Source organism: Brienomyrus brachyistius, chromosome 5, assembly GCF_023856365.1.
Source record: "Brienomyrus brachyistius isolate T26 chromosome 5, BBRACH_0.4, whole genome shotgun sequence".
Lineage (NCBI taxonomy): Eukaryota > Metazoa > Chordata > Actinopteri > Osteoglossiformes > Mormyridae > Brienomyrus > Brienomyrus brachyistius.
In genome coordinates this window covers 32,456,738-32,478,254 of record NC_064537.1, presented here as the reverse complement: position 1 = coordinate 32,478,254, position 21,517 = coordinate 32,456,738, and the positions used below count along the sequence as shown (strand labels likewise).

Below are 21,517 nucleotides of genomic sequence, written 5' to 3'. Positions count from 1 at the left end.
CCAGGGTTGACTGTGCAAGGCCCTACCTGATAGGTATATAAATATTAATTTAATTGTTTCAGCTAGATAAAATAGTTCAAGAATTATTCATTTTTATCATTGTGAACAATCACTTGCAATATAAAAGCCCCATTGCTTCACTATATTTGAAATAAAAACTAGGCATACCTTCAATTAACCATTCTGTAAGTAGATATAGACATAGATTTATGACTTTTGACTGATTTAATTTCTTTAAGAAATGTTAACTCTCAATTAATTTATTTTCAATAAAGTTGCCCCTATGAGAGACAACTTATGCATTTGGGTTACGATCCAGTCACATAAAAATATACATTTCAGACACCTCAGCTGATCAATCAATGATGATGATTGTTGTTCATTTTTAAAATATATCCCAATCAATTGGAATACAAAAGGGCCCCTTTGCACTAATATACATTACTCAATAAGTTAGGGATATTGTAATGTACACGAGTGCTTCTCCAATTTGCTCTGAATATTAATGAAATATGTAAAAGTTCCCTTTGATATTACTAATAATGTAGAGAAGAAACAACATTGTCATTAGCTTAATATTTATTACCCCAAAAATTTAGACAACAGGGACAGCCCCAAATAACAAAAATTGACAATGTCAGTAGCGGGTGTTTCCACCATTTGCCGCAATGACAGCTTGACAGCGACGTCTCATGCTCCTCACTAGCTTCATGATGTTGTCCTGAGGCAATGCATTCCAGTCTTCCACAAGTGCTACACGCAGTTCTGCCAGGTCACATGGGGGTGGGGTACGATCATCCAGTCTCTGCTTCAATTGGTCCCAGACGTGCTCTATGGGGTTCAGGTCAGGGGACATTGATGGCCATACCATATGAGGCATTCCAACTTCCTGAAGTCGAGCTGTGACAATTCTGCCACGACGTGGCAATTCTGCCTTCATAACGCCTATTTTAAAAAAGGGGATAGAAGTAATTTGTCTAACTATAGGCCAATCAGTCTAACTTGTATAACTGGTAAAGTTATGGAGGCTATAATCAAAGAGAAAATGGTAGATTACCTGGACTCTAATAACATTTTGCGGGATAGCCAGCATGGATTTAGGAGAGGTAGATCCTGTTTAACAAATCTGTTGGAGTTTTTTGAGGAAGCTACTCAGGAAGTTGATGATAAGAAGGCCTATGATGTCATCTACTTAGATTTCCAAAAGGCTTTTGATGTTGTCCCCCACAACAGGCTCCTACTTAAACTCAAAGCGACAGGTATTTTAGGTACCGTAGCGACCTGGATTGATAACTGGTTAACAGATAGGAAACAGCGAGTAGTTATAAGAGGCACAATGTCAAAGTGGGCTTGCGTTCATAGTGGGGTACCGCAGGGTTCGATTTTAGGACCACTATTGTTCCTAATTTACATAAATGATATGGATACCAATATATACAGTAAACTGGTGAAATTTGCAGATGACACCAAGGTGGGTGGTGTAGCAGATACTGAATTAGTGGCTCAGCAGCTACAGCGGGATCTTGATTTAATTAGTGACTGGGCCGATACCTGGCAGATGAAATTTAACATCGATAAATGTAAGGTACTCCATCTAGGGAGCAGAAATATAAAGTACAGGTATTTCATGGGTGTCACTGAAATAAAGGTAGCTGATCATGAGAAAGACCTTGGTGTGTATGTTGATGCTTCCATGTCCCATTCTCGCCAGTGTGGGGAAGCAATAAAAAAGGCCAATAGGATGTTGGGGTATATCTCCAGGTGTGTGGAGTTTAAGTCAAGGGAGGTAATGCTAAGATTATACAATTCCTTGGTGAGACCTCACCTAGAATATTGTGTGCAGGTTTGGTCACCATATCTTAAAAAGGACATTGTGGCCTTAGAAAAGGTGCAGCGTAGGGCCACAAAAATGATTCCTGGTCTTAGAGGAATGTCATACGAGGAACGGTTACTTGAGCTAAATCTGTTCAGTCTCAAGCAAAGGAGACTGAGGGGGGACATGATCCAGGTATATAAGATTCTAACAGGTTTGGATGCTGTTCAACCAAATAGTTACTTCAGCATTAGTTTAAATACACGAACTCGTGGCCATAGGTGGAAATTAGCAGGAGAACACTTCAAGCTGGATTTAAGGAAGCACTTCTTTACACAGCGTGTAGTCAGAGTATGGAATACCCTTCCTGATAATGTAGTGCAAGCTGAATCCTTGGGTTCCTTTAAATCAGAGCTAGATAAGATTTTAACGACTCTGAGCTATTAGTTTAGTTCTCCCCAAGCGAGCTTGATGGGCCGAATGGCCTCCTCTCGTTTGTATAGTTCTTATGTTCTTATGTTCTAATAACATCCATGAACAGAAAGTTGGGGGTGTGCTGGCGGAATTGGGGGATGATGATGGGTTCAATGATGTCTCTGAGGTAAGAACGTGCAGTGACTGAGCCATGGACAATAACCAGATCTGTTTTGCTCTGACTGGTGATGCCTGCCCAGACTGTTGCACCTCCTCCACCAAAGCAAACCCTGGGGACCATATTGACCTCAGCATATCGCTCTCCTCGCCGTCTCCAGCAACGCTGACAGCCATCATTTCTGTGCAAGGTGACCTGACACTCATCAGTGAACAGGACAGTAGACCACTGCTGCATTGTCCAGGTCACATGGTCTTGTGCCCACTGCAAACGTTCACGGCGGTGTCTTAGTGTCAGTCGAGTCACCTGCAACGGTCGTCTGGCATTCAAGCCAAAGCGGTGGAGTCGGTTGCGAATGGTTTGTCTGGAAACCGTAGTACCCCGCGCGTCTCGTAAATGGGCCTGCAGCTGTGTGGCAGTTGCATAACGATGTCTGAGTGCAGTGGTCCTTAGGTACTGGTCTTCGTTGCGGTCTGTCACTCGTGGCGCTCCACTCCTGGGTCTGTCCTGAACTCTGCCAGTAGTTCTGTGTCTTGATGCAAGTCTGCTGATGACACTTTGAGACACACCAAGTTCACGAGCAACATCTGACTGTCTGCCACCGACCCGAAGGCGCCATGGCCAGGTGGCGCTGGTTGTCCATGAAGTGTTGTCGTGTGTTCATGGCTGTTTGACTGATGAACTTGGAATGACTTGCTGACAATACCAGCTTTTTATCCCCACAAACTGTTGAAATTGATGCCACATTGAAAAAGGTTGTGTTGTGGCATTGGCCCCAATAAGGCACACCAGTACACAATGAGACCATTACATGGAAAACACAAGATGAGGTGTGTCTATCACCCCAATACAATTGCCTCCCAATCCCAAAAATGTCTGAAGTGGAACAAACACCGTATGTATGACATCCACTGAGTCTCTCACAATATCCCTAACTTATTGTGAGTAGTGTATTTCAAATAAAAATTAGGCAGGACTTCAATTTAGGAACAGGAAATTATAATGAAACAGTGATGTTAAATGTTTACTGCCAGTGGGTGTCAGTAGGTGGTCCATGTTAATAAAATACAGGAAATGTTCCTTTTTCAGAATAATGACACTGAATTGCATTTGTATTTCTGCATTGAGAAGATCTGTATGCAGAAAGGAGACCAGAGGATTTGGATTTGTACAGAAATATTAGTGTCATTTGCATCATGCTCAAAGATTTCTCCAAAGACAGAATTTTCAATAATTGCATTTCGTTTGAGACCATTAAAGAACAAGTGTGAGGTTTTTATAGCATGCATGATTTACTTTCAAATTATTATGATATCTGCATATTTAAATGTAACTACTGTTAAAATGCATCAAACAATTTCTGAAATTTAAATAGAAAACCCTCATTGTGTTGATTTACAGCAATTTTATATGTGTACATCTGGGAAAATAGGCAGCAGTAAATGTTGGTCATCATGAGACATGAAAACTCCTTTCACCACTCTCACCTAAGCCATATAACATAGGTGTGGATACCAACTCTGCTAGAATGTGACTGTGGTGGGACTGGAAAAATCTATTTCTGTGCCAGCAAAGTAAATATAATCCATCTCAAAGGGGAATTCAAGTTTCAATGGGCTTAACATTTCAAGCACTATTGTCACGCCGTAATATCTACAAGTTTATGCATAATTTCCCTCTAGCTGGTTAACTAATGCAGAGTTAGAGTTGCACTCGGAGCCCATCCCCGGTACTGCATGGCAGGGGAACTCCGGACTGTATGTCCGTCTATAGCAGGGTCACATGTATGTAACCTTTTTGAGATACCAGTTCACTTTTAGGAGTAAACACAAGAACTTTTTCCTCACACGTACAGCAGGGAAGGAGTTTTAACTGTGCAAGGCTAAAAAAAATAAACAGAACAATTTTTTAAATGACTGAACAGTGTTGTTTCATTCAATACTGATTAGCATCTTCCTCAAATCAACAATTTTACTGAATTTCCACTGTATAAAAGCAGCCAGTATATGAAACTATTTAAATGTGTCTCTGACTTTTTTAGCCTTACACTTTTGTTTAAACATGATGGTGCTTGTGTGGTATTTGGCTAGAGGCTATTTTTTAATTGGACACAGCAAGTAATATTCCTTGTCACCACCACCACAGTAGAACTCATAAATACAATTTGATTAACCTAGAAACATAACAAATAAATAACACAAGCACGCCATGTACATTAACATTAGTGTTGCTGATTCATATATTGCAGCTTTTTTTGATTGGTTTGGCACATTTCATGAAACATTGACATTCTCACAACTGTAAGATCATGTCTCAACTTAATTCATGCGTATAGCAAGACAGTAATGTTAAGCTGCAAAAGGCTGTAAAATCGCCCAAAACAATTAACTCATGTCTAAAAGCAAATAATTCCTTTATTAATTAGTCAGTGCCACCAAATTTAGTATAATCAGCATCATTTTAACCATAAGGGTCAAAATGCATTAAATATATTGTCAGCATGTGAGTGTAAGTCAGCTCCTGAACTCCATGGATCTGAATGGTCATCATTTCCCACTTTCTCATTGTCACTGACTGGTCATTTTTCTACATCAGTTTCAACATTGCAAGTTCTGCATTATACAGTACATAAAGTTCACTGGGGAGGGAAAGCACTCGCAGGCATTTTTCAGTCACTGTGCAATTCAAAAACAGCAAAATGACAATGAATCTATTTTTAAATCATTCTGAAAGCTTGGTGAACTGTTTTGCATGTGCTGGCTAATATAATGGTTACTTACATATATAATTTTGGGTGTAACATTATTACAAGTGATTGTACACTAATTTGTATTTGTATGAAAAAATGTCGTTCTGTTGTGCAGAAGTTAAATTATGATATGGGGATTACACTAGCTGTTCTGTGAATGTTAATTGTCATATGAGATATATACCAAAGCAATAAAAAAAATCTATTTTTGTATAGTGCTTCCATGTACAGTGCAGTCATGAACTATTTTTCTATTTCAAATTATGTACACATTTGAATTAATTTGTACCTTGTGCTGGCTGTTAAAATGCATCATAAAGTTCATTATGCATCTTACCCATAATAAATGATCTATCTTTCACTCAGTTTTGATTTCTGAATAACCTGTGAGTAAATCAGAAAACATTTTTTAGAATGTGATCATACTTTTCGAATCCATCAATTTATACAGTCGACCCTTCTGCATTGCGGTTATCCCCATTGCGATATCAGTATATCGCAGAGTCGACATAAGAAAATATCTGGTATTTTTCTGGAGTTTTGCGTAAGCCGCAGAAAAGACACAAATGTTTAGTAATTAATAAATTCATAAAATATATGTACAGTGCTGGTTTGGAGGAGGCCAAGCTTGTTTACGGCAACCGATCATATGATCTTGCAGTGATCTCGCAGTGATCTCGCAGTGATCTTTCAGTGATCTTTCAGTGATCTTTGTATCTCACATTTCTTGTGTCTTTTTGGTTTACTTTACTCACAGAGGATAAAAAACTTTTATGTGGTTTTTCCAGATGGCGGGGGCATTGTGAAAGGGTCGATTGTACATACATTGATCTTCCAGTCCCACATATCCATTATAAGGATATGGTAGGCAAGATCAACTCTAGGGGTGCCACCCATCGCTTATAATATGGGATTGTCCCATAAAATAAACGGCTGTGTCCTATATTATAAGGGACGGGTGGCAGCCCTAATCCTTTCTAAGAAAGCATAATGCATGAGGCAGGAGACACCCTGGATGGGATGCCAGGTCGCACCCTCAGACCTAACCACTCGTTACTAGACCTTTTGAGGAAATCAAAGATCCCCAAAAAAGATATGCAGGCCTGGGGGGGAACTCCAGCCCTGGAGGTGTGAGATCGCAGTGCGACTTTATTTGTTTCCCGATGCTTGACGAAGTGGTTACTGTGGGAAATTCTAAAACTTGCTAATGCTGCCATGATGCAGCAACCAAAAAACCAACCCCAGTGCTTTGGAGTCTCGTGAAACGTTAAGATGTCAGACATAACGAAGGAACACTCAATTCATTCTTAATTAAGGGTCTAAATTATGAACAGCTTAAATAACGATCTGGTTATGATTATTAGCATGTGTTGCAGCGTGTCTGTGCAAATGACTGTGAGTGTAAACACAATGGCTTATGAGTGCAGTGCAAATTCCCTACAAATAGCTACACTGAGTCGACACCTCGTCGTGCTGAGAAACAAATATCTTGCACTGAGTTTGACATGCAGTATGTTAGTTATGTTTCTAATAGAATCAAACTGTGATCTGTGAGCTCTTGTGTTGGTGGTGAGTCAGCATATTATTTGCTGTAACCTGTTGAGAAAGAGCCTGCAGACAAACGCCCCGCAAGTACCATCCTGCTACTGTTTGAACAAGTGGATTCAGCTTGTTCCCTTAGTTTTCCTCAGTTGCCTAAGCACATTTATCGAAATGCCATTAAAATTTAAGTGCAGTCAGCGTATCAATTTATTCCGCGCAACAACACGCTAGATTGTGCCCGCAAAGGGGCATCATTTAATTAAAATATTTAACTCATGTTTCAAAATCACAGATATCCATCAGAGAACACAATTAATGTCACGTGAGATATCCCATCATAGTTTGCACTTACAGTCAAAAGAATGTTTCATAAAATGTTTTATAAAACTGACCCAATCAGCGGACACAAACTTGAAGCATAATCCTTGGATGACAGTTATTTTTCTTTAAACACCTTGTTTAAATGTCCACATGGCATTTTGTGCAGCATTTCAAGCATTTCTTATTGCATTCACACAGCAATTTATTTTATCTTAAACCATTCTAAAAATTTGGTGGAATACGTATGGTGGCTTACGGTGGTTTACGTTTTTAGTTTATATATAATTATTTCACTGCGTCACTGCACAATCTATTTTGACCAACAAGGCTTACAGTTTTTCTCGATTGCTTTGGCAGATTTCTCAAATCACAATTAACATTTGCAAAACAAGCTTTGTAATGCCACACCATGATGCTCTTGTTCATAGCATATCATCAATTCTCATCGTTTCCCTCAAATTGCTAATGTTTTAGTACATGTATGCAAATTATCATGTACAATTGTCCTAAACTGGCACAATAATCAGTTGTCTTGTTGTTAAAATGCAGTATGTAGTTCTCCAGTAAGTAATTTTATACCCAGAGCTATATATGTAAGTGATCATCATCTCAGCCACTACATGCAGAGCAGTTCACCAAGCTTTCAGAATGATCCAAGAATATATTCCATAAAATGCAGTTATGTGGCACTGGTCCCAATCCTCAAGGTTTACCTGTATTTTTAGGCATCTCACAGCTTGTCATCCAAAATTTATTGTGGCTCACTGTTTTTTAACCAAATTTTGCAGGTTTTTTTTTATCACCCATCTCACTGTTTTCACTGCAGCCAGGACATTATGTACTATTTTTGTTGGCATCTTGTTACTTCTGTTTTATCATTGTGTTATACTGCTGTGGCACTGTGTCTAAAGACCATTTCAGTACAGATCTGAAGATGTTATGCATGTATGCAAGTCAGGGCCGGCCCAAGGCATAATCAAAGGCAAAAGGACCCAGCGGCCACGAGCTCCCCCCCCACACACACACACACACATACCACCCCACCCCACCCAATCTGATCAGCCTGTCTGAATGGAAAACAAAATGAAAAATGACAAATTTTGCTTAGGGCTCAAAAAAGGGTTGGGTGATGTGAGTGCTTTCTCATACCAGTGAACTTCACACACTGTAAACTGGAGCCTTACAAAATTCAAACCGTCTTTGACATAAGTAATACGCAGTTTGGTAAAAAGTTTGGCAAAGAGAACTGATCAGTCAGTTACAATGAGAAAGCATGAAATGACTGTCATGTAGAATGGTGGAGATGAAGCACATACTTTGTACAATATATCTAAGTATTTTAATTCATGCTTTGAAGATGATGAAGGCATTTTTTCATTTAGGTAGCACTGACCAATTCATTGTCAGAATCATTTGCTTTTGACACACAAGTTAATTGTTTGGGAGAGTTATACCCGTCTGCAGCAGAAACACCCTATTGTGCTGTATGAATAAACTTTTGAAAAATGCACTTACATTATGAGAATGTTAATCATATAAACCAAAGCAACTGGAAAAAAAACTCAAAAATTTGCAATTTGTGTGAAACAATGAGAAACACTGTGCTGCTGTGCAAAAGTGACTTCATGGGGTGGGGGTCACACACCTTGTTTTGTAAATGTCAATAGTCATTTGAGAAATGTGCCAAAGCATTCAACCTTTAACAGGGAAAACAGTCCAACCGACAGTCATACACTGCCAAACATACATATTACATAAACTGAAGTGATCACACCTAAACCTTAGCTTTTAGCTAAAACTGCCAGTTCTGAAACACATTTTTGCCAAAGGGGTGAAACAAAAAAATTGACAGTTCATGAATATGGAACGTCCAAATATCACAGGAACTAGCATTAGAATAGGGGGTGGTTTGATAAGGGGTAGATGGGCTCGTATCACAAGGAAGAGGAAGGTAGACACTCGAAAGAAGATTCGATGAAATGTGGCTAACAGATATAAACCATGAAATCAACCAAGTACGATAGAAGTCGATTAGAGGGGAGCCACACCTGAATCTGTCCACAGTGTCATCAATCATCTGAATATTCTGGAGGAAACCGGGTGTGCCTTCATATAACATTTATTCATGGTGCTCCAGTAAACAGCCGTCTCATTTTAATTTAAGAGTTCAGTGCATTTACTTATTACATTCACTATTGTTCTTAATATATTTCAAAGCATTTTCTCATGTTACAGTATTATATTGTGCAAGTATTTTTGCATTTTCTATTTCATACCTCCATAAAAGGTACCTAACATATAAAGAAATGTGAATATACATGTTTGCTGAGATTGGCATGAGTTAATAATATTATTCATTTGAGTACAGATACACTTTAAGCTCATTTTTCAGGGGTAGTTATGTCAGTGGCAATGATACATGTAGCAAATAAGCACACCTGAGGGGCATCCTGTCATATTGACACTATTCACTTGGAATGAATAATTGTGGCTTAAGTAATAATAACAGGATATGCCATTTTGATAACATCACATTCATTGATGCAGTTGTGTGATTTCGAAATATGAGTGAATGAACATGGTTAAATTATAGCCTTTTGCAGGTGAAATCTAGTGTTTAGCTACACAGTACAGAGTGATAAATTGACTGCACTTAAATCTTAACAGCATTGCAAAAAGGTTGTTTAAACAATTGAGAAACTGCAGTAAAACACAAGATTAACCTTTTTCGCTTTCTTTGAAGCTGCAATAATGCCAGATCACAGCAAATTATATGACATGTGTGATACTGCAATTAATGTGACTTGTGTGGCAGTTTCTGACTGTTGGTTGTGCAGTTTTGCCTATTAAGATTGGCAATGAGCATGTCGATATTTACACTGTAATCCATTCTGATGACCGAGGTTTACTCTATGTACCATTAGGCAAAACTGGAGATTAGTGGACTTACTCGGCTGCATAAATTTGAATTTTGTGCAAAAGCAATGGAAAATGCGTATAGTCCAGTGAATAAACGCAGTGCTGATGTGGGGATTTACACTCTCTGTCTGAAGAAGAATAACTGAGAAACTCTGCAACACTTAATATAACATGAGGGCTTGAAACATGACATTAAGAAATTATTCTTGACAGCATCTGAAATACTACATAATTCCAGTGTGACGGAATAAATAATTACGTGTACATGATCTGAAAGAAGACAATAGTACATGACAGTATATCTACTTATTCTATACACTTTAACTGCTAAAACAAGTTTTTTACTCCATCAATGGTTTTTATGGTTTGCTTGTGTTAATTTGTGTTATTCATAATGGAATCACACTGTAATCTACTTTTATGGTGGAAAGCAGGCATTATATTTGCTGTAACATGTTTGAAAATGTCCCTCTAGACAAATACCGTGCAGGAATAATCATGCTACTGTTTGAACAAGTGGGTGAGGACAGGAAAGCTGTAGACCTCTTTGAATGTATTCCACAAAGCTTGTATCTCCCCTGTGCAGTGAAAATACAGGAAAACTGTTTATTTTTGAATCTTTTTTTTTATTTATTTTTTCATTGGCTTGATAACCAGAAGCTTGCACATTGATACCAGTACTGAAAGAAACAAAAACGTCATTCGCAAAAAGATAGCAGAATTTGTCTTTCTGCCGCACGCTAATTTTCATATTTGTCACAGTATATAAACTGAAAAGGATACTTCTGGCAGTGTGGGAAAAAAACTAAAATGCTGAAACATGTAAACCTGTAGCTGACATTCACACCTTCTTACTGCAATGTGTTTTCGCAAATCAAAAAGAAACTATTGATCAGTAATACACAGAAGCATTGTAATTGTACAATTTTTGATTTTTCTTTTTTGTTTTTCTTTAAACTAAAAGCTAGTTAAAGAAGAACTAGAATAAATTACATGTCTGGGAAATTACTATTAATGAAGAAAGTGAATGAAATGGGAGCTGAGAATGCAGTCTCTGACCCTCTTATCATGTTACCATGAAATCAGCGAATTTGTTAGGTAACTTCCCCTGTTGCACTTCATCTGTCTATAATATTTAACTTTACACTTTAGAAGGGCGCTGGATTTGCGCACGTTACAGAATCTGTAATACTGCATCCCTCCACCAGATGGCACTAAACAGAGATGGACAGAAGTCTCCTCCCCTATGCCCCTACACTCCCTCCTTGTTCTTCCACCTCCCTGGTGGCTTTGCAGTATAAAAGAATCAGACACTGTCCAGCTGCACTGTACTCATTTCTCTCCAGCCAGAAAAGCGTCTGACGCTACCAAAGCAAACATGACGACCACTATGAACCGAAGCTTTGCGTCTTCATCTGGATCTATGAGAGGTCCCACTGCGAGCCTCTCATCTGTTTCCATGACTGGTGGCGGTCGAATTAGTAAAATGCGTGCCCCCAGTGTGCACGCTGGTGCTGGTGGTAAAGGCATCCGCATTTCAAGTGCCACTAATTACTTCTCTGCTGGAGGTGGTGGAGGTGGTGGTTATGGTGCCGGTTTTGGTGCTGGGTTTGGTTCTGGTGCTGGGTTTGGTTCTGGCGGCGGGTTTGGTTCTGGCGGTGGACTTGGGTCTGGCGGCGGATTTGGTTTTGGTGGTGGGTTCGGTGCTGGTGGTGGCGGAGGGGGCGGATTTGGCATGGGGGACGCAAATGTCGCTGCCAATGAGAAAGCCACCATGCAGAACCTTAATGACCGGCTGGCGTCCTACCTGGACAAGGTACGGTCACTGGAGAAGGCTAATGCTGACCTGGAGCTGAAAATTCGCCAATTCCTGGACAAAAAGACCTCCCCAAAAGCTCGAGACACCAGTGCCTACGAAGCCACTATCCGTGATTTGCAAGACAAAGTAAGTCTTTCGTTACAGGAATGATCTAAGGAAAGAGTTACAATATTACAGTAATACATCATTCATGTTTATGGATTATACCATATACATGAGTATGATTTGTTGTTATTGTAATGAACAACAAACAAGAATTCCAGAGCAACTTATTTGAAAATATATTCACTGCATGCAAAGCGAAATGACGTGGCTGCTGCGTAAATGGCACTGCTGCAGAAAAAAACTACGATCTGTTTCCCTTTTCAGATCCTGGATGCTACTCGTGTCAATGGTGGGATCTATCTCAGTATTGACAATGCCAAGCTGGCTGCCGATGACTTCAGAGTGAAGTGAGTTTCTTCATGAGCAAAATATTCTGAGATTTTATTTCCCCAACCCACTGTTAGAATACACCTGAAAGTTTTAAACAATACTTTTATATTGGAGTGTTGTGCTGATAATTGGAGCATGGCAAATATCACAGAAGGAAATAATCAAATAATCTGATGATTGTCAGGTATGAGAATGAGCTGGGTATGCGACAGTCTGTGGAAGGAGATATTGCTGGACTAAGGAGAGCTCTAGATGAGCTGACCTTGGCCAGATCTGACTTGGAAATGCAGATTGAGGGTCTGAAGGACGAGCTTATCTATCTTAAGAAGAACCATGAAGAGGTAGGTCTGAAAAAAAAAACCTTCAAATATTACAGTTCAACACGCACAGAAGAATTTCAAATTACAGTGTTAGTAATAGTTCTTCTCTCTTATTATAAAGTTATCCCTTTATCTTGGAAAAGTTTTTTTTTGTACTAGAAAATTGAATATTTTCACTAAAACGATCACTGATACGTAAAGCAAAGAATACAATCAAATAAAAATAGAAAAAAAGGGAAAATGAAAATAAACAAATTAGCTTAACTAGTTCTCAATGTTAAGGCTGGCGTTTAATATATTACAACAGATTGCCTCTAATAATTTAAGGTTCTGACCAAATATATGTGATTCTTCAGGAGCTTCAAGCCTTGAGAACACAGATGACTGGCCAGGTTCATGTTGAAGTTGACGCGGCACCACAGGAGGATCTTAGCAGGGTGATGGCTGAAATCCGTGAGCAGTATGAGGCTTTGGCCGGTAAAAACCAGAGAGAACTGGAAAACTGGTTCCAGACTAAGGTAAATACTGGGTAGAATTTAATTATTTTGTCCACAGACATGCAGTTAGGTGAATTTGTATCTCTATCAGAGTATGATGGTGTGTGTGAGTGTATGTGTATGTATCTAGTATCCCATCTTACGTGTGCCCCTAATTTGTGCCTTGCTGCCTGGGATAGGCTCCTGCTCCCTCTGACCAAGATTAGCAGTGAAAAAATTATGACTGGATAAATGTAATATGCCCGTTTGCAGAAGTGGAAACTTCAAGGTTCAGAAGGTTTAAATCCAGACCAAGATTTTATTTCAACCAACCACTTGAGTATGAAGAGTCACATTCACAGAGTACTTGGCTGAAACAATATCTGGATTTATACTTTCTGGACCTGAACTTTTCAACTTTGCACATTTGTTCTGAAAAATATATTCTGCAAAATGTAAAATCTGTATCATAGTTTCATGACTGTCACAGAAGAAAAGTCCATAAACACTTCCTGCATATGTCTACTCTCATGTATCTGGTAATACCTCTTGCTTAGTGGCATATTTTTATTATTACAGACAGAAACATTGAATAAAGAAACTGCAGTCAGCACACAGAATCTGGAAACATCAAAAAGTGAAATCACCGAAATCAGGCGTACTCTGCAAGGTCTCGAGATTGAGTTGCAGTCCCAGCTCAGTATGGTAAGAACATGCATATATATCTAATGCAAAAAATGCCAAACGGTCATCGGGGTTTGATAAAACTCTGTTGCCCATTCTCTCTTCGGTCGTCCACAGAAAGCCTCTCTGGAAGGTACACTTGCGGACACGGAGGCTCGCTACTCCATGCAGTTGGCTAGCCTTCAGATGCAAGTGAGTGGCTTGGAAGAGCAGATCATGCAACTCCGTGCTGATATGGACCGTCAAGGACAGGAGTATAAGACGCTCTTAGACATCAAAACTCGCCTGGAAATGGAGATTGCTGAGTACAGGAGGCTGCTGGATGGAGAGATTAGCAGGTTTGTCCCAAAGCTATTTAAAAATACATTATTATGAAATTAACTTTCCAGTGATTTTTTTGTGTGTGTGACTCTCTCAAACCAATGTCTGTCCACAGCAGTGGCCCCACAGTAACTACATCCAAGAAACGTGAGGTGATAACCATTATGGAGGAAGTCGTGGACGGCAAGGTGGTTTCTTCATCTTCCAGCAGTGTCACCGGGTCGGTGTGAATTATCTCGACGACATCCATCGCCCCGTTGCCCTTCACACCACTTACCCTGTGCAGGGATGCATATGAAAAAAAAAACAATCTGAACAGAAATTATGAAACAAATACTGTCATCCATATTTGATTAAATAAAAGTGAAATGGTGTTGAAATATGTATACTCATTTTTTGAATGTTTCATATTACACTATGCATTACTATTCATTTTCATAATACATAATACAAGATGAGGGGCGGCCCAGTCCAGACTGAGAATTTGGGGGGTGCGGAGACTAAAGACAGAGACCAGAAAATATAAAGTCTGTTTTCAAGACCATGGTTTTAATTATACTGATCATCACTCCAGCTAATAAGTAAAAGCATTGTTTCATTATTTACAATCCTTTAATTTCAAACACAGTTTTAGATTTCCGTAGTTAGCACAGTGCAGTGGTTAGCACTGTTGCCTCACACCTCTGGGACCCGGGTTTGAGTCTCACCCTGGGTCACGTGTGTGGAGTTTGCATGTTCTCCCCATGTCGTTGTGGGGTTTCCTCCAGGTACTCCGGTTTCCCCCCACAGTCCAAAGACATACTAGGCTAATTGGACTTGCTAAATTGCCCGTAGGAGTGCATGTGTGAGTGACTGGTGTGTGAATGTGCCCTGCGATGGGCTGGCCCCCCATCCTGGGTTGTTCCCTGCCTCGTGCCCATTGCTTCTGGGATAGGCTCCGGACCCCCCGCGACCCAGTAGGATAAGCGGTTTGGAAAATGGATGGATGGATGGATGGATAATACAAGATGAAAATCTTACCAGAAAAGAAGACTTATTCTTAATTTGGACTGACACAGGTGTAAATGAAACTAGTTTTTAAAATATGCATTTAAATATATCTGCTTTTTATACCAAAATAACAATAATCCCTTTTGGTACTAATGCATGCAAATGCATAAAATCACCATTGCACTGTATGTTAATTCATTCACCAATCTTCCAACCACTTGTCCTCGTCAGGGCTGTGAAGCTGTACATTAATGCCTTTCGAAATTACTTCCAGTTGAACATTTTCTAATATAAATTCATGTGGTAACGTTAAGCGTTAAAAAGTACGGAGGGGTCCATGACAGACAGGTGCTATTTACAATTGTGCTGATCTGCCTTCACGATCATGAAAGTAACAAAAGGAGACTTATTCTTAATTTGGAGTGACCAGTGTTTATAAAGATAAGCACTAGCTACCTTGCAGTATTGTCGTTTTTTTGAAACGTGTATAATACTGAACGTCTGAACATGCAAACTCCACACACAAAGCTACTGAAGGTAAAATATAGTAACATGGTGAGGTTTCTATAAATACTAATGGCAGAGGCCAATATGTTACACACCTAGCACAGGATTTGGAATTGCATTATTTATCAAATGAGTCTGAATGCTGGAGCAGAATGAATAGGGTCACAGTGCTGTATTCAGGTCCACCTTAGTCAAATTCAACCATATCTCTAACAAACTGGGTCTGAGTTAAGACTAAGTCCATTAACGGAGCTGGGTAGCTGAATCCAAGTCCAGAAAAACACAAGTTTATGCTAGACCATGAATCTGAATTCACAAACCATTAATTGAAGACTAAACAAATGCCTCGCATTTTTACATTTATTTATATAAATAAATAAATTTATATAATTTATAAGTATTTATTTAAGTATAACAATTATTATAAGACAGCAGCTAGGCAGATAGCTATTGCTAGATTGCTATACAAAACAAATATTGGCTGGACAATTGAGTAGCATTTTCCCTCTAAACCAGGGCTGGCCAACCTTATCGGCAAATGGCCGGTGTGTATGCAGGTTTTTGGGATAACCTATATATGCAAAACAACAACTGGCATTGCTCTGACATGTTTATTGTGTTGTATGTATTTTTTTACTTTAGCGGCACAATCTAGACTTTATTTTAATTACTATATTTATGTTATACCTGTACTTCTGTAGAATCCGGATAGTCCACAGTGTATTGTTTCAATTCTTTTGAAAATGTTATGACCCCATCTAGAGTTCAAATTGCAAAATGCAGTCTAGTGACTTTGCTTTAGTAATCTAACGGGCAATTTTTTGGGTCATTCTAGGCCTATTACTTGATTGGAGAAGCTTATAATAAGACGGATCTTGAACTTGCATCTACTGGCTATCTTGCTTTGTAGTAGCCTTGGTCTGTTTGTTTCACTTAAATAGGAAAAAAAATTTGAAAAATATACACCCTGATATACAAGTCATATTCATAGTGTCAGGGAAGCTACTCACAGATGTAATCCATTACAGACAAAGGTGGAAAATTCAGGTCCAGAAAGCACAAATTCAGTCCAATGTTTTATTTCAACCAACCAGTTGTGTACTCTGTGACTGTGACTCTTTATACTCAACTGGTTGGTTGAAACAGAACCTTGGTCTGGATTTGTACTTTCTGAACCTGAACTTTCCGCCTCCGTCTTTAATAGATTACTTTTGTGAGTAACTTCCCCAACTCTGCATATTCATGAAATTTGAACTTCATGCAAATTAGTAAAATAGATGTTTTAAAGGTAGTCTGTAAATAAGCATACAGTTGCAGGTGAGGGGGCAGGTACATTGGGTGATATGACAGACAAGAGTACAATATAAGGCAGGACAGTGCAATACAGGAATAAGCAATTGTTATGTTACAAACAAGCCATAGTCATAACTACATAGAGAAAGCAAATAAGATCAAAGGAAGAATTCATTATTTACAAATCACTATCAGCTCCAATGTGTATTAAGATTTCCACCGCAGCCACTCTCTGTCATGTCAGTTATTCTCAAGTTTCCCTAGCTAGGGTTTGCTTGTTATAAGATTAGGTTCTAGACTCTAGAACCTAAATAAATATGAATTTTCTGAGGCCCAGTTCCCTGAGTTCTACCAACTACTGGCACAATCATGTAAAGGCTGCCATGCAGTCAGCTAATGAAGTTCTGGCATAACTGACCCACAAATCCAGGGCTTTAAGGGTCATGGGAATAACCTAAGACAACATTGTCGACTAAATAGTTCTTCAGGTGTACAACCTGCAAGGGGGTTAGGGTGCCTTTCATCAGCATCTGTTCATCAAGCTACTCTGTCACCAGTCTTGCTGTGTGTATTGCTGCATTATCATCCTGATACACGGCACCACCTTCAGGGTACCACTGGGTGAACATGGTCAGCCTCTTTGGGGCTTCTCCACACTGTAACCCTTCTGCATGTGGGAAGGACAGTGGAGGTGGACTCATGAGAGAACAATGCATGTTTCACATTGTCCACAGCCCAAGATTTGCACTTATAGCACCATTGAGACTGACGTTTGCTGTTGGCACGAGTGACCTAAGGTTTGGCCATGGCAGCTTGGTCATAAATATTGACCCTGTGGAGCTCCTGAAGAACAGTTTTGGTGGAAACAGGAGAGTCAAAGTGCGCATTTAATTTTGCAGCATGTTGGGCAGCTGTGGTTTTGTTTTTTTTTCAGGTTAAAACCCGGACATCTATTTCAGGCAGCTTGCTCTTGCATCGACAGGAATTCTTGTTGGATGTGGTCCGTTCTTCATGGTGCTATGCCAACATTACCTTGGATACCATGACACTCGATATAACACAAAAACTTGCAGTCCTGGTCACAGATGTGCCAGCGAGACACGCACCAATTTGTCCTCTTTTGAGCTCTGATATGTCTCCATGTATTTTGTGTACATCACAATATTTATGTACAGCTGTGCTGTTACTGTGCTAATTCAGTCTTCTCGCTCTTACTGATGGAATGTGCAATCAGTGAAGGTTGGCCACCAGGCCACACATATATAGGCATGAAACAGCAGTTTAGTCAATGTTTGTTTCCCCATGTAGGTCCTGTGAAGTAGCAAATACGATTTATCTGCTCTAAGTGCTCTGTATTAAAAGGTGTGTGTCTAGTAAAATGCCAGCTAGTTAAATATTATCTCCCTATCTTCAAGTCAGTGATTTTTGTAAGGGATTTTATAGCAAGATCTTATAGCACACAGGCTACATTAATATCAGGAAACTAGTATCTTTACCTACCAGTTATTATGCTCAGCTGCGTTTTAAGTAGTTAAATAATCAAGCCTAATGCACTGCGTGGGAAGTTTTCATATATTTATAGAGCAGATAAATGGAAGAAAGCAGAAGGAACTGCTGTGACCTTTCTGGGTACTCATGTTATCATACTAAAGAATGGTTGTTTATAATATTATTCCTGAGAACTCTGCCATCTCTTTGGTCGGCAAAGTGGGGGGGGGGGTGTTCTTCCTCTGGCCAATGTGTGATACAGCAGTGGGACTCAAAATTGTGCAAATATCAAAGACGTCCAATTTTGTCAAAGAGCAAGAAACATAATCTGAGTGGGTTTGAACGCGGCACGATTGTTGGTGCCAGACGTAGCGGTTCCAGCATCTCAGAAACGGCCGCCCTCCTGGGATTTTCACGTACTACTGTGGCTAGAGTTTACAAAGAATGATGTAATAACAATAAAACATCCAGTCAGCGGCAGCTCTGTGGGCGAAAACACCTTGTGGATGAGAAAGGCCAGAGGAAGATAATCATTGATGCCAACAGGAAGGCTATAATCTCAAAAATAACAGCTTGATATAACAGTGGTATGCAGAAAGGCGTCTCTGAACGCACAAGTCGTGAAACACTGAAGCGGATGTGCTACGTGAAAAGTCCTGCTGTAGTTTAATATCGCAGTTTAATTGCAATGCAGGTGAGATAAACTGAAATATCACACACATGTCATGTTTTGTCAAATATGACACTGACACTGAGCCTACACAGACACTCATCATAGTCCTAATATGGGCCAGGCTGATGGGTGATCAAGATCAGGATGCTGTGTCAGAATATGGGGGGTCATCAGAGTGAGCAGGCCAAGGGTGACACCAGAGTGCTTTACAGGAAAAGAAAATAAAACACACAAGGAAACCAAAGCAAGCATATAAGGTAGGCTTTTAGCTTAGCCTTAAAGAGGCTAACGGAGGAGGCAGACCTAACATGCAACAGTAGCTTGTTCCATAGACGTGGAGTAGTTACTGCAAAAGTGTGATTTCCCCCCCCCCCCCCCCCATATCTTAAGCCTAGACCGGGAGAAACTAGTAGTAACTGATTGGATGATTTAATAGAGCTTGCCAATGAAGAGAAGCAAAGATGGTCCGCAAGGTATGAAGGAGCCAGCTCATGCAAGGCATTGTACACCATCAGCAAAATCTTGAAGTCAATCCTATATCTTATAGGTCACTAGTGAAGAGAGGCTAGAACAAGGGAAATATGGTTGATAATGACTCAGTATCCCAGTTAAAAGCCTAGCTGCTGGGTTTTGTACATACTGGAGGCGTTACAAAAGAGACTGGTTAATTGTTAAATATAGTGAATTACAGTAATAGTGAGAGAAGTCCTGATCAGGTCAGTTGGTGAGAGAATGGTCCTAATCTTTGCACGCAGATTTAGCAGAAAGAAACTATTTCTAGAGAAGGTGGCCATTGAACCCAAACTCATATCAGGAAGGTGAACAGTTGAATAGGTGCCAAATAAAATGATGACCGTTTCATTTTCATTAATCCAAAGGAAATTTAAGGCCATCCAGTCACTTAGATCCTTTAGACAAGCCATAGCAGACGACCTTGAACTATTGCATAAGGGTAAATGAATTTGTATATCATCAGCATAACAATGGAACTAAATATAATATTGTACTTTCTCAGAATGAAACAGTGGGGATAGATAGAGGGCAAAGGGAATAGGAGCACGCAGTGCCAGTCAACCCTATAGGTGACAGAGATGGCCGATTGAGCACCAACTGTCAATTGGCCAGCCAATTTTACTTTGCCTTGGATTGGACTGGGGGGCAGTGGCAGTGATGCTCGCTTAGGGTGCCACATCAGCAAGGAAGTACCAGTCGCAAGTATGGATCCTTGAGGAATGCCACAGTTTAGGTGAGACAGGGAAGAAAAGAAATGGCCCATTATAACTGAAAACGTTCTGCTTAGGGCGAGCAGCAGACAGGTTCAAGAGTATCAGGGCTTGCAGCTGGGATCCCTGAATCTGTAATTAAAAGAATATCATTTAAAACTTTTAAAAGGTCTCCATGCTGTGATGGGTCTTAAACCTGTTTGAAGAGGTTCTTAGAAGCAAGATAAGTAGTTAATTGAATCAAAACAATGTTCTCTCAAAACTTTGGCAGTAAAAGGCAGCTGTGATATAGGCCAGAAGGTCAGAAGGGGGATTTTTAAGAAGCTGACGAATAACCGCATGTTTAATATGACCTGGGACTGAACCTGTACGGAGACAGCTATTAATAATATTTAAAATTCTTGGCCCAGTTACATTAAGCATATACTTAAGTAGATCAGCGGGAATGATGTCTGAGACATGGTTTGCAGATTTTAGGATGCTCAAGCAAAACCGCAAGTGAGATCGGTTCTAACTGGCCTAAAGAAACAGGCCAGTGAACCAGCACAGATGGATCATATAATAGAGCTGTGATGGCAGACCTTAAAGAATCAATTTTGTTCCTAAATACGCTGTCAAAAAAAATGTCTTTTGACACCTCAAAACCTGACTTAGGAGGGTGAAATACAGCAAAGCCATGATCGTGGCAGTTAAACCCTAAGCTCCTGCCAGCTAAAGCTGAAAACAGGTTTGGGTCAGAGTATGATAACTGATGCATGCTTATCTGGTCTAGGTGCCAAGTTTAACTAACTCTGAGGTACCATATGGGTCAGGTGTTACACCTGCTGGATGCAACTGACCCCCCCCCCCCCCTCCCAGAAATGTAGCACAGCACACAATTCAAACAAAAACAAACACTACTTAGTTCATATAAAGCAAAATGTTTGTGCATGTGCTATTGACCAGTGAGTGACTTATTATGTAATGTGGTGTACACATGTGTGAGCAGGAGCATGCGCCTATGTGAGTAGCCCCGATATTTTTGTCCAGCTGCGATCATGCGCGTTCATCATGCACGTGTTAAATAATTGACTAGGTATTTCCAGTAGGTGGCAGCGCCGACTTTCACAGAGCAGAGATTATCCAAGAAAGAGTAGAGGAAGAATGTTTGTTGTTGTTCTTGTTGTTATGGTAAGCAGCTGTATTAGGAGGTGCGTTCGTGCCCGCATATATTTTTTTTAATAATACGGTATTTCAAAAGCAACTCTATTCCTGGATTTTTCTAATCTTGGCGATAAAATTCTCCGATCGGGCGGTGTCCCTGGTTAATTTTGACGCAGGCCTAAGTACTTCAAAACACCAGTATGTCGTAT

At 39.9% G+C, this 21,517-nt stretch overlaps 2 protein-coding genes across 3 annotated transcripts in view; one reads left to right on the top strand and one right to left on the bottom strand.

Moving 5' to 3' along the window:
- Positions 1-6,634, bottom strand: part of ubald1a (UBA-like domain containing 1a) — a 400,799-nt gene extending 394,165 nt beyond the window's left edge. Inside the window, exon 1 of the mRNA XM_049015156.1 lies at positions 6,631-6,634. The gene's annotated coding sequence lies outside the window, so the exon portion shown is untranslated. The remainder of the gene's footprint in view (positions 1-6,630) is intronic.
- Positions 6,635-11,252: 4,618 nt separating this feature from the next.
- LOC125742785 (keratin, type I cytoskeletal 50 kDa-like) lies at positions 11,253-14,371 on the top strand. 2 transcript variants are annotated; one of them, XM_049015135.1, is made up of 7 exons: positions 11,253-11,881; positions 12,125-12,207; positions 12,375-12,531; positions 12,867-13,028; positions 13,566-13,691; positions 13,788-14,008; positions 14,110-14,371. In XM_049015135.1, the coding sequence occupies exons 1-7, from the start codon at positions 11,315-11,317 to the stop codon at positions 14,219-14,221; spliced, it is 1,428 nt and encodes a 475-aa protein (XP_048871092.1). In that variant the 5' UTR covers positions 11,253-11,314; the 3' UTR covers positions 14,222-14,371. The 2 variants fall into 2 exon arrangements, with proteins under 2 accessions (XP_048871092.1, XP_048871091.1); XM_049015134.1 differs by having other exon boundaries at positions 14,107-14,371.
- The last annotated feature ends 7,146 nt before the right edge of the window (positions 14,372-21,517 follow it).